Source organism: Mizuhopecten yessoensis, unplaced genomic scaffold, assembly GCF_002113885.1.
Source record: "Mizuhopecten yessoensis strain PY_sf001 unplaced genomic scaffold, ASM211388v2 scaffold9639, whole genome shotgun sequence".
Taxonomy (NCBI): domain Eukaryota; kingdom Metazoa; phylum Mollusca; class Bivalvia; order Pectinida; family Pectinidae; genus Mizuhopecten; species Mizuhopecten yessoensis.
The window spans coordinates 57,508-71,824 of record NW_018408148.1 but is presented as its reverse complement, the minus strand read 5'-3'; the positions used below and the strand labels follow the sequence as shown (position 1 = coordinate 71,824).

General features: G+C 36.4%; 1 protein-coding gene across 1 annotated transcript in view; it reads right to left on the bottom strand.

Annotated features, from left to right (window-relative positions):
- Nucleotides 1-14,317, bottom strand: part of LOC110458512 (titin-like) — a 483,136-nt gene that overhangs the window by 456,975 nt on the left and 11,844 nt on the right. The window contains exons 3-4 of the mRNA XM_021510245.1: nucleotides 2,221-3,358; nucleotides 606-668 (exon numbers count right to left, since the gene is read on the bottom strand). Coding sequence (XP_021365920.1) covers nucleotides 606-668; nucleotides 2,221-3,349 — 1,192 coding nt within the window. The 5' untranslated portion in view covers nucleotides 3,350-3,358. The remainder of the gene's footprint in view (nucleotides 1-605; nucleotides 669-2,220; nucleotides 3,359-14,317) is intronic.

Sequence of the window (14,317 nt, the reverse complement as noted above, 5' to 3'; positions counted from 1 at the left end):
ACACAATAACGTATATTACATCATTTAGGTCAAACCTGATTCTTCTTTTTAACATTTTGTACATTTCTCAAATTCTATTGCAAATATTTTTATTTCATATGTCTCAAACCAAGATCCTTCTCAAATATTTTATTCAAGGTTATTGAAATATGTTTAATCTAAGGCCCTGTTGGACACATTAAGATACTGATAAAATATGACAAGATATTGAAATATACAGGTCTTATTTGGTGGGTTTTTTTTAAAACAAAATCTATTCTTTTGAGAAAAAGAATTTTAAGGGGTCAGAATAGACAAGTTTCATCGTATTTTGAAGGAACATATACTGCTGCGATAATTTCACAGCTACTAATCCTCACTGATATTATATATGAACCACATTAGTTTCTGACAAATTTCTTCACCTTTTGTCCATCTACTACAAATACATTTTATATTAATAGCAATTTAATGTCTTTTGTGCTAATGCTAAGATTTTTAAAAATAGAAATAAATACTTATAAGTTTTAAGTATTCATCTATGATAATAGAAGTGCTGAACAAATTCCCAACTCTTTGATATTTAAGTTAATTCCCAGGTAAGATTACCAGGTGATTGAGTTTACCTGTGATGTAGACGATTTCACGCTGTAGTAAATCTATGATGTGGGATGCCTCCTTGCCTCGCACTGGAACACAAAATTGTATGGGTTAATTTTCATCTTTATATACCATTGGTAAAATATCATACCTTGTACTATTTGTAAATTTTCTATTTTAACTGTGGCATCAGAGTTAGTCATTAGCAAGTGTCACCTAATGAAAACTTAATTTCTATTTTCTATTTGCTACTATGGTATTTAACTGTTGTATCCCCTCCAGACTTTCCTTAAATTTAGATTATTTGTGTTTCTTTGATCAAATATACTGCCTCTTTTTCGCCCTCAGTTATGATGGCGAAATTTATCGTAAATGCCAACATTAGTAAACTATAGCGGTCAAATGTGAAGGGTGAAATTAACACTGGGCAAATACAGATTTTACAGGTTAGGGCAAAAGTTTGACTGGGGAAATGTTTGACTGGGCGAAAGTTTGACTGGGGGAAAGTTTGATGGGGCGAAAGTTTGACTGGGCGAAAGTTGTTAGACTGGGCGAAAGTTGTTTGACTGGGCGAAAGTTTGATGGGGCGAAAGTTTAACGGGGCGAAAGTTGTTTGACTGGGCGAAAAGTTTGACAGGACGAAAGTTTGATGGGGGTGGGGGGGGAGTTTGACGGGGCGAAAGTTTGACTGGGCATAAAGTTTGACTGGGCGAAAGTTTGACTGTGGGAAAAGTTTGACTGGGCATAAATTTTCCGGTATACTGTAATATGAGAAGAATTTTATAATCATCATTGAGTATGGTCGAATGAAATATCAAACACTTCGTCTCATTTACTAACGAAGGTAAAGGTTTACAGTCAGGTAAGGTAGAGAGTAATACTGTACACTGGGAAATTTTCGCCCAGATAAATATGCGCCCTTCACCAGTAAATCTAAGTTCGCCCAATTAATACTGTATACTGGAAAATTATCGCTGCAGTTTAACTTTTGACTTTTGTCATTACAGCAAATATTAGTACACTGTACATGCACTGTGTAGTTATTATGTGTGACTGGGGAAATCAACACAAAGCGAAAATGAATTTTTTCAGCAAAGGGTGAATATTTTACAGAGCGAAAGTTTCCTGGTTAACATGAAGTATATATAATTGCAGTGTACTGATATTCACCGTCATGATAAATTTGCCGAATGCCCTCGTTATAAAGGGTGAAAAGGCGAACGTTAAACTACGAATAAAATGTCCGGGTAAACAGTAGTTTTACTGAAACTAGGGAAAATGAGATTCAACGTCTGTTAGTGAATGTTCAGCGAAGGTCTGCGTACCTCAGTTAATGGATTCCTAAATGGAATTCACTAGTCCGGCCAAAAGAGTTATCAAAACTCTAAAGAAGAGATGACCAGAAAACATCAAATAGGAAATCTCTGCTAATTTAATTTAATCCAGTTCACATGTTTCAGTCAATTAGGTGGGCCGTCATCAGCACCAGTTTAACTGGTACATGTATGGTAGATGCTTAATACTAACTATTAGCTATAGGATATTAGCAAAAGTTTATTATTGGATATAGGAGATGTATAAAGATGATCCTTTTCGTATTGGAGAAGTAACACTTGGTAATTGGAGTTGTTCACTACTTACCCTCAGGTATGGGTGGAGTATTACTCAAACTACTAGCCCGGGAGTGGTGACTGCGGATTGACTGTTGTGTGCGGGAACTCTCATTCCGGGCAAGATGGGATGCTATGTGCTGACTCTCAGCCCTAGCCGGCGAGTACTTCCCCTCCGAAGGGGCCTGGCCTTGCTCACTGCCAAGGTAGGAAGGCTGGGAATGAAAAGGTTGGGATTGCGCAAAGTTCTGTGGTGGAGGTGAAAGGTCAGGCTGGGGCACGTAAGATGACTCCCGACTGTGCCCACGGCTATAATAAGGAGGTGGAGCTTCACTTTCCTGCCCTGACTGCTGATTGGCTGGTGGATGAGGAGGGTAAGAGGATTCTTGTCCTCTCTCAGGCCCTTGGGGCCTCGCATCAGGGGACAAAGATGTGTGACTTTGATGATGACCATATGCGGACTGGGGTTGAGATTGATACGCTTGACTGGAATGTGTGGGCATTGTCTGGTGACTTTCGTGGTGATTCACAGGGAACAGTCTCTGGACAGGCCCCTGGTCCCTATGGGGTTTTTGAACGGTTGCATACTGGTCAGAAGGACCAGAAGTGAATTGCCTATCGCCTCGATTCTGGGGGTCTTGTGGGAGGTCCGCTAACTGCTGTCTACTTCCTCGTACCAGGCTCTGGTTGGATTCACCATGCCGGAGCTCATGGCGTAAGGGGTAGGGTGACTGTTGGGCGTTCATGATTTGCTGCGATCCATAACGACCTGGATCTAGATGTGACATATAAGGTGACTGGGTTTCGGGCGCGCTCGGGTGATGTGATGGTCGAAGCTCCTGTTGTTGTGAATGATACATGGCAGGTTGTGATTGATGGTGTGAGGGTGCGCTCGCTTGTCGACCCTCCTGACGGCTGGCGTTGCGAGAAATATGTCCGCTTTGTTGGGGGTAAACATTATGCTGAGATTGTGACCTTTGAATGTCATTTCGGGATGGGTACGGCGACTGCTGTGGGTTAGTTTCTTGTGGTTGTTGCCGATAACCATGGGGTGTGTCATCCTGGGGGTGTCGCCTATGATTTGGGCGGGACAGAGATTGCTGACTGGGTTGGCGAGATAAATTCTGGACCCCTCCGCCTCCTCCTCCCTGGTAAGCCATTACTTACTCCTACAAATACAAAATGTACACAATGGTTAGCTCGCTTACACGTAAGAGAGAATGTCATACTTAAATGGTTTGCCAAACTTTCTACTTTAAATATCTGTTACCCGTTTCTGAGTCTTATTTTGAAACTTTCCATTATTTCATTCTGGACTGTTCAATAAAACATCACTGTAGGACATACATACATATACATGGCATAGCGTCAGCATACAATATGGTAAATAGGTGTATGGGATTATCTCCCCTGGATTATCTCCCCTGTTATATTGTTTCAGTGTAGGATACTGTCCCTGTGTCAGTGTCCACTAGGGTTTGTTAGCATGAAGTCTTATCTCTCCCAATGCTGTTCCAAGTTTATTTATAAAATTTTAGGACAGTTCAGGAGGACCGATTACCTCCCCTGCCCCTGTATGTGCCTTTGTTGTAGACATAAGGGATTACTGTCCGCTCCCACAGTGTAAGTATCAACATTACACAATAGGATCAGGAGTCTCGTTAACACTGACCAACACTAACATTGACAGAGCCCTACCTCTGTACACAAATCCACTGTAAAAAGCTAACATTACTCTCAAATAATGCCTTCTATTTCACCCAAACCACAACAAGCTACATACAATCTAGTAATATATTTCACTCATTCTCCAACAAAATCAAGCCTTTTTCTTCCCATTTCCAATCTGTAATAACATTTTGCCTTCTATTTCACCTAATCACAAAAAAGACTTCTTTTCCATTAGACAGATATTCCTGACCACAATACGACATTAACCCTTTCACCCCTATATATTTGAATTGGACCTGCCACATTTTTGATTTGGTAAGGTTCAAACACGACTTTTGGGGTGAATGGGATAAATAATACACTGGTAACCAGTTATATAAAAGTGCTATCATTTCTGCCATCTTGCATTGTATATCCACTGTCACCATGTTGACCATTTGTCAGCCCTAATGACCTATCCTGTGTTGATTGGCTGCTAAGCATTTAATTATAATAATAATAATAATAACCAGTTTTGACGTCGTGATATAATCTAAGGCTTCATTTCATTATCATCTAATGACGTCATAATTAGTCAAAATATGTGAATTCGCGTGCAAATATTTACATGTCTCCCTTCTTCAGCTTAGTAAAATCTGACTGTGTATAAATTAGCATACACCCAGTGAAAAAAGGCTTGGCGGATTGATACTTGTTTCAAATATGGCGCCGTTCACGCTTCAGCAAGATAACAGTCAAATGACAACAAATGCTTAGATCATTCACCATCTAGATACAAAGAATATATTCAGATTCCATTATGTCTAATGATACAACAAAAGAATGCTGACAAACTTCTTATTCCATGGATGCATATTCAAATTTCTTTGGCGGTAACATCAACAATGCGTCACCCCATGAGCAGTGTGTCAATGCGCATACATGACGATCGTTGTAAATGAATAGAAAAGATTGAAGGGCTTCTCACATAGCTTAATTTAAAATTTAAAAACCATGAAAGGAAAAAAAACAGTGTTGTTCATTGCATGTTTTCTAAATTTACTCATATATCGATGTAGATTCCCTGGAACTATATTGTCCTAGCAGCCACAGCTACCGTAGTTACCATCCTAGCAACACACTTAAACATTTTTCTGCGTACTATAGCATTTAAACATGTTTTTAAATGGGAATATAAGGATTGACCTTCATTTTGACGGCGTATACAGCAGTATGAACGCAGCTGGAAACGAACATATCTTTTATGGAGCGCTAATGCGCACCATAGAATATGTTTGTTGCCAACTGCGTTCATACAACCGTATACGCCGTCAAAATAAATGTCAATCCTTAAATACATGTCATGGGTGTATTCATGGAAGAACATTGTATAATTATTAATGTAGACTTTTAATATCACTTTCAAATGACAACTGCTCGTAACTCAGCTAAAAAAATCCTGGATACATTTTTGTATAAAGGTGTATCCAAAACCGAAATGGATTAACAAGTGCAAGTGCACATCCTGTCATGACATAAAGTAATTAAAGTACATGCCTTTAAGACATCTTGTTTCACACACAACACTATCACATCATTCTTATTATATAAACTGGACAGAAATGCTGGCCACGAGATTTTAAATCTGACTTCAGGGCTAACTTAAGCTTCTTCAAATGTATGGTAGTTTATAATCAGTGTTTTATTGAATTAGTGTTTTCTTCAACATTTTTGAATGAATCATTTCATCTTCCACATCATCAGATCATCATCATTAATACACTAGCATGCAATATTTGCTATAAATCGTACATTAATTCCGAATTATTTGTTTTGCAGCCAACATTGACTCACAGATAATGATAATTGTTTACCATATTTTGTGGGGAAAACACACTTTGTTTTCAAAACCTCTACATATCTTCTACAGCTGAAAACAAAAACCTTGCAAGATAATGGGAGAGTTTTACAATTAATTACACTATAGATATGATAAGGATATCAACCAACAAAAAAATACCAGTATCGTTATCTAACAATGTACTAAATACATAGTACTTTTCATAGATGAAAACTTATCTTATTACCAACTTTTCAAAATGTTCATCCGTAGATTTTGTAGGGCCAATTTTGAGTCCAATACATACGCTATGTGTATGTTACCAGTGCTAATGATCATGACCCCATCAGTATGCTAAACATACAGGTGTTAAAAGGCTCAGTCTCTATAGCTAACAGGTAACCTTATTATTACATCATGTTACACAGGTATGTCTACCTGATGACCGTGACCTAATACCTTTACATTCCACACCTGAGGGTAAAGGTATATAGACACAGACCAAATACCTGTAAGCGTTTGATCTGTATATATACCTTATCTGTATAGCTTCCACACCTGGAGGTACAGGTAGACTTAAAGGTAGATCAAACACGGACGTCTGTTACTCTATATATAACTACCATCATAGTTCTATAATCTATCCCAGGCAAAATGTTAGCTTCCTCTTACTTATCCCCCCTGGATAAAGAAAATTGAAAGTGTAGTGTGACATAAAATATAGACAGTCACCGTATGGATATACAACAGGTGTAACTTTATAATTACAAAGAATGAACGTTTGTTTGTGTTTTACGTCCTATAACATTTACTGGTAAGGACAAGCCAGGTTTTGGTGGTGGACAAAAACCTAAGTACATTAAAAAAAACCACAGAAAATGACTGTAAGACAAGAACCCCCCCCACACTCGCCGCCATGTGAAATTAGTATCAGTGTTTGATGTTCTAAGTTTACAATACATTGGGACGGGACGGGACGGGGACGGGACGGGACAGACATGGGCAACACTATATGCCCCCCAATTTTATGGCGGGGGCCTAAAAGCCAACATGTGCCCAGTACCTGGCATCTGCCCCATGTAAGGCCTCACCTGCTGGCTAGTGATTGTAGACAAACACCTCCGAACAAAATATAACGAATCTGATCTTTTACTTTTCCTATCTTGCCTGTCTTCTTTCTTTTCTATCTACTTTCGTTCTTTTTCAGGTGGCCATGGTGTTCCCCTAGGTACCCGCCTTCATTTGACCCTGGCAGATGTGGGAACATTAAACCCCAATAAACAAGGCATTACGAGTCCAAAATATAGTACGCAACTCCCAACAATAATAATTAATGACGATTAATTACTCATATAAAAATTTTGCAATTGTTGGTTAAACAGATCGAGTACATGGAAAAAACCTTAATAACAAAATTTCCTTTGATGTCTCTTTCAAGAAAAAATCTTGTAAAAGACAGCGCTAGCATGCAAAAGGAAAATGGTTGAATCACTCAGTAACCGTCCCCTACAGTGACACACAATACTAAATATAACAGTACCAAGGTGTGGAGTTATAGTCTATTTCACGTAAGTTATGCAAACTTTGTGTAAACTATCAACAAACCCAGATATATTTTTTTTCGTTTCTTATCAGATAGTCCTTCAAGCAGATCAATTCCATTGAAAATGATTTTTTATTAAATACATCTGTCGTTCAGAGTATTTAAATGTCAATGTACTAAGTTAATATCAAAAGGTACATACTTTTCAGGTAAACATTTTGTCAATTATAGTTTGACAGGTAACTGAAGATTAAAACCTATTTTGTTATCAACTGGTTTTATCACTGAAAGTATAACAAGATGAAAAAAAAAATGACTGCTTTAGTCTGAATCTCTTTTATATTTTTTTTGTAAAATGAATTGTCATTTTATTTCAATAACCTTGACTGTAATCTCTGTTTGGTTTGTTTGTGTTTTATGTCCTGTTAACAGCAAGGTCATTCAAAAACCTGCCAGGTTTTGTTGGTGGAGGAAAGCTGAATTTTCGGAGAAAAACACAGACCTACGGCCAGTACCTGGCGTCACTGCCACACGTAGGCCTCGAACCTGCGATCCAGTGGTGGAGGGCTATATAGTGGTAGCAGAATGTCAGACGCCTTAACCATTTGGCCACCGCAACCCACCCCCTCACTCCCCCCCTGTAATCACCGATAAGGCCAACAATTATAGGATAGGTAGCTATAGGTAAGCAATTTTTTCATTTTTGAAAATATTTTTTTCTATGCTTCGATAGAGCATGATCGAGTTCTGACTCTACCAGTGCATATCACTAAATGCCAATAAAAACTTGAGGGTAGGCACAAAAATCTAGGGTAGGTAGGATTAGCGGAAACACAAATATTTTTTCATTTGGCCTAAGGATAATGAACATTTACTTCTACAGCCTACTGACATATCACTCTTACAAGACCTGATCATATAGTTTCATACTCGATTACAAATACTAATTACCGTAACGACCTCCGTACGCAATACTCATAGCAGCTCTTATCTTTCTTCACATTTGTCATTCAAATTTTTCACTTTCAGCGTTCAGTTACAACACTTTCAGCTTTCAGAACAACGCATTTCAGGTAAGTGTTCAGAAAAAATCAAATCAAAGCAATATCTTATAGGTTATAATCAAGAGATACTGTTTCAGCTAGGGTTCGACAGCTTGTCTAAAACAAATTCAACAAAACAAACAAAATTTAGAATATGTGCTCAAAACAGTTTTGGAAAAATTGCAATTGTTTGTATACAATGTAGATAGAAAGGGAAAAACACAGATTTGTATTAATTTAGCCTAAATCTACATGTAGGTGATTAACATCGATAAATAAAAAGTAATTTCTGATCTAGATCTGACATCCATCACGACCTGATCATGACACATGTGTCTAACGATGTAATCCCTCAAAGGACAGGTACATGTTTACCTGAGTTTCCTTTGATGTCTACTATTAGTCTATATGTAGTATCTATATGTTGTTCCCACCTGGAATTCACAAACAACTGCCCTGCAGTTGTAGCTCTAGATAAAATATTTAATGTTATCTTATTATCAGATCACAGCTTGCTGTCCAATTTATCCTACTTTTTTTAAAACACATTATCAAACATTACAATAGACTTTTCTATTTCAAAATACGTTACCACAGTCATTATAATGCATATTCCAACCTTACTTGGCTCTTTACATACGTAAATAAAGAATTTTTCCCCCCATGGGGAACCCCTGGGAAACCCACCAATCAGACGGCAGTATTCACGCACGTGATTTAAGACACGAAGCCATGCTTCCCACTTCATAATTCCAAAGCCCAAAAAAGTGAGAGCCAAGGAGACAAGGGGAGGCTGGGAGGGAACTCACCTAATGACTGTGGTAAGTATTTATAATAGAAATTGGTTTCACAAGAGAAACCTCAAGTCTGCATTTGGCCTTAAGCTTATATACAGCTTATGCCATCAGCCAACCACAATAATCTGACACATCGAGGACTTTTCTTTCTTTACCACAGTCACCAACTGTCAAGGTTTTTTTGAATGGGCAAAATATTTGGTCTTATTTATAAAAATCAAACAAAAAATGGAAGAATACAGCTTGAATTCCCTGGAGAAGAGGCCAAAATTCAATAAATTTTCCAATATCAAATCACATTAGCACATTTATAAAAGAAGGCTTATCTATCAACATGCATTCAACATATTTTGTAAAGTCCTTGTGTTTCTATTTATTATTATACATACCTGTAGGTACTTTTACCATTGTAGAATGCATGTCGATAAACTGAACCCTATTATATCAGTTTTTAAACGAGTGCGATACAAAAAACTTTAAATTGTCAGTCAATTGTATCATATGGTCTGGGATTTTGAGAAAATTAGGAAATTGAAAAATCCTCCTTGATATATGTGTATTTCCTCCTATTGTTTGATATAAAGTTTACAAGGAGCAATACAGACAAAAATTGTATCAAGACAGACAAGCTTATTCCAGGAAACCCCCCTCCCCCCACTAATTTAACTTCCTTGTTGGGGGGTATAACATTACAGTCAAACACGTAGAGATCAAATTCTATGTGTCGAACTTAAAGCAAAGTCAGAAAGTTTACAACGTTATACAACATTACTGATATTCCATCAACAAATCAAACTTTGATGAGTCAGATTTCTCGCTGTTTCAAAACAATCAAGTTTCTGTACTACAACAACATTGAAATTTGCCAGGGTCACTTTAACACATAAACGTGCAAACTACGTTCTGCAGTGTATAATTAAATATATGAAACATAATTTTCGTTTTTCATTGATTCTAATGTTTATAGATTTCAAATTAAATTTGTTTGCCTTAAATTGTGTTCCGTCACTTAACTATCTCATTTGGTCTTATTCAATTAATATATACAGGATCTCAAAATGTTCGAAGCTCAACATCGGCGAGTCGAAGTCTCAATATTTCAAATTTTCCCTGATGGTCTGGCAAAGTTGGAAAGATCAAAGTTTGACAGTACCTGAACAAATGTCATATATTATGTGTGATTCGGACAGTTCCATTGAAATTTGAATATATATATAAGTACCTGTGAATGGCCAATAATACTGTCACAATAATATTAACTTCTGTACATCTTTGTTCAGATATTTAACCCCCAAGTTGTTAAAGTTTCCAACACAAAGCCACTCCTTACAAATCGCAATTTGTAATTATTGACATTTTTTTTTCGACAGGCAATACTTTTCACCTGTATTTCAACAATAAATACACATGTTATTGACATACAATGGTATTTAGGTTCAAAGTAAATATTTGTGTATTGAGGACTATAGGAATGTCAGGTGAAACAAATTACATACCTGGACAGGTACATATGTTACTCGTGTGGAAGTTATACAGGGCGATCACCATTCCCATGTCTTTTTACAACAATCTATATGTATACAGGTTTTAACTGCAATAATAATACATGCCAACTTCTATTAACACAAAAAGAAGGGCATAGACTTTCAAATATTTTTTGAATTTATTCTTCTCAACAAAACAGTGTCTGGGAAAATCGCTTTGATCAAATAATTCATCACTGCCTTAATTTGAAAAAGAAATCAAAAGACACTTCTGTTCCAATAAGACATATTTTAACTGACTTACATCAATTTTGTTTTTGGTAATTAAAATTAGAAGTAACTTTTTCCCCTCAAAAATTTAGATTATTGCAAATTTACTCTAGTAAACTGACACTTAATTGCGCCACATACAAAACTTCAAGAGAGTTAGCTTGCTGGTGATATCCATTTGTACAGCTGTGCAGACTGAAATGATCAGTCTGATACCAGGTAAATCTATTGCACATGTCGACACAACCAATGTATAAGCACCTAAACATTCCTTCTATATATTAATTATATCACATTATTACATTGTTTCTATGATAATAACTTTTAATTGTAAATGGTGAAATATGTTGCCATTTGTATCCATCTTTTAAACTTTAAATTAAATTCAAAGGAGTTCAAAATTTAAACCTGTCCATTTAAAAATTTATGGAATTTCATTTTGTTAGTAATTTATTTCAATTTATTTCAGATCCGTCTTTTAAAATTTCAAATAAATTCAAAGGAGTTCAAAGTTTAAACCTGTCCATTTAAAAATTAATGGATTTTCATTTTATTACATTATCAATATTAATATTGAATGATACCCTTAGATATGCTTGGATAACATGGAATTTACACTCTGAACCTGTGACAGACCGACTTCTTGCCTCAGAGTGTCGGTGTTGTCCTTATCAGGCCTGTTAAATGGCCGGCTCCTTGATCCTAAGTACACCTCCTTGAGTACCACACCGTACACACATTTCTACTGGGAACACACAACCTTCTTGTTTACACCTCACACATTCCATAGATAACCCATCCTCTTGATAATTTTGTGAAATTATTTTCATGCTCAAACTCACTTTCCCTGCAGGTAGGGCGTAAGAATTGTACCTGCTGCCCCCAATTGCATGATCGTAAGAGGCGACTAAATTTGGGACCTTATCTCTTCTCTCCTTTCTAAATAACTTTCTTTTTCCTAATGTCTCCCTTGACAATGCCTCACTTTTGGCCATTTGTTGAGCGTTCGCCCCTGTGAGGAAGGCTTTGGGTTCTGTCCCCTGGCCGAGACATACCAAAGTCTTTAAAAATGGTAGTTTCTACTCCTGCTTAACGCTCAGCAAATTAGGAGTGGGACGACTGGTTCGCCCGTTGTCAGTATAATGTGACCGGGTGGGGCGTCCTGCTGGGTGTCTTCGGCAGTATGTTTCAGTGAGGTAGCACTATAAAGTCGGCATCAGTTCCGCGCTATCACAAGGAGACAAACACGAACATATCGCAGCCTCCCAAAATACACACACATACACTACACGCATGCATCTTGCACACAGGGGAGGCCGTCCTTAAATGACCTTAGCTGTTAATAGGACGTTAAACAAAATCAAACAAACAAACAAACAAAGCTCAAACTCACTGCCGTATTCATGCAAAGACTGCAATTTCTTGTTCCAGTGATTAATATTAAATTTTCACATTTTTTCAATGATTTTGGAGGAATTTTGGCAATTTTTGATCTTCAGACCACATGCTTTCAATAAAACATGTTCATGTTAAAACTTCAGTTTTGTGCTGAAGGTCAGGTCTTTGTTTTGGTGATTAATTATTAAATGTTCAATTTTCACATATTTCCAATGATTTTGTAGGAATTTTGACAATTTTTGATTTTTTGACCAGCTTTCGAGATATTGTTCATGCTCAAACTCCAATTCCGTTCTGAGGATCAGGTCTTTGCTTTGTTGATAAATTATCAAATGTCTAGACTATGGTTAAACATGCAAGATTAAGATAAAAAGTTGGTTTGAGCACAGTATTAATAAATGCAGGCCCTCAACTCAGTTTTATCAAGCTCAGATTCTTACTAGCTTTAAGCTTAGTGACACCAATTTAAATTATATCTTCTAATATATAAATGCCCATGTGAAAATTTGTTTTCACATCGAAATTCAAATTAAAATTCATATCAAATTTACAATTCAAATAATATTTCATTAAAACTTTTATTATGTGTTTGATAAGAACTTTGGATATATTTATAAGCTAATTATATTTATGATACCACCCTATCCTATGAAACATATAACTAAATTGTGTTTTTAAATTTTTCATTTTTATCTAATAAAGGAAAAAAAGGGAGTTTGAAATAATTAATTCAATATTTAGCAAGTTGAAACCTGCCTATACTTAACCAATAAATTTGTTCCAATAACACGAGACTTCAGATTGTACATGAAGATTACATATAGGTCAAGGTCAGAGTATAAATAGATTAAATGGGAGACAAATATAGTTTGTTATGAGATATAGTTTAACTGCTATTGCATGTGGAAAATGGAAATGGTCAAAGTCTGTTTATGGTTATTTGTCCAAAAAAAAGACTGGAGAATTAAGTCTATAAAATAATTACTTACATATATTTGTCAGTGAAATTATCAAACATTATGAATTATGATTTCTCAGATTCACAGTACTAGCAGTACAGAATAAAATAACTTCATTTCCCCCAAAAATATACCTTATATTCATTAGACAGTTATCTACTGTCGACAACAATGCATACAGCTATACCATGTGCACAAAATATAATGACATCATCATCATATGCATGTGTGCACGAAATATAATGACATCATTAATGTTCAGAATGAGATTCTTCTCATCGAGACACTGGTTGTTTGTACTCTATATGTGCCTCAATGAGGAAACAGCATTTTCGTAAGCTCTCAAAAGAAGTTTTCAATCACTTTTTGAGTTAAATTATTTTTTAGTATTTATGACATCATCAATGCATTATAGTCAAAGGGAAATGGAACAGTGACCTAAGCTTACCATGGCCAATATGAAATATATACCAAATATCTAGGTTATACATGGATCTGTTAACTCAATTTCACCCCTGAAGACACATTTGAACTCTTCCAATTCAAAGGTTGGAATAGTCCATTATGTAATTTCAAGGGTGAATGAGTCAAGACTGTTTATCCTGTATGTAAGATATATACCTAGTATTATGTTTAGTACTACAACATGGATCCACTTTTCCAATTAAACATTTGACTGCCCTGGAGCTTTAAATGATCAGAGGTATTTGTATTTTGAATTCGCACTGATACGATGCCACTGACAGATAAGAACTGATAAAACAATATCTTGTCGCCCCTTAAAGGTAATTTTTACCTGTTCAAACATATATAACACTTGAGAATTACAGGTATGATTTACCTGTCCCAGTTGTAAGTCAACAAGATGATTTATGAAATGTCATATCTGATTGTTAAACACACAAAATAAGTGCGCAGGCGAGCACTTGCACATTCCGATACAGGTAATTGTACCTACAATCTCAACGTGGATAAGAGTGCAAACAACAGGGGGAGGTGTATACAGCTATACAACTTCACACTTGTCAAACAACAGGGGGAGGTGTATACAGCTATTCAACTTCACACTTGTCAAACAACAGGGGGAGGTGTATACAGCTATTCAACTTCACACTTTTCAAACAACAGGGGGAGGTGTATACAT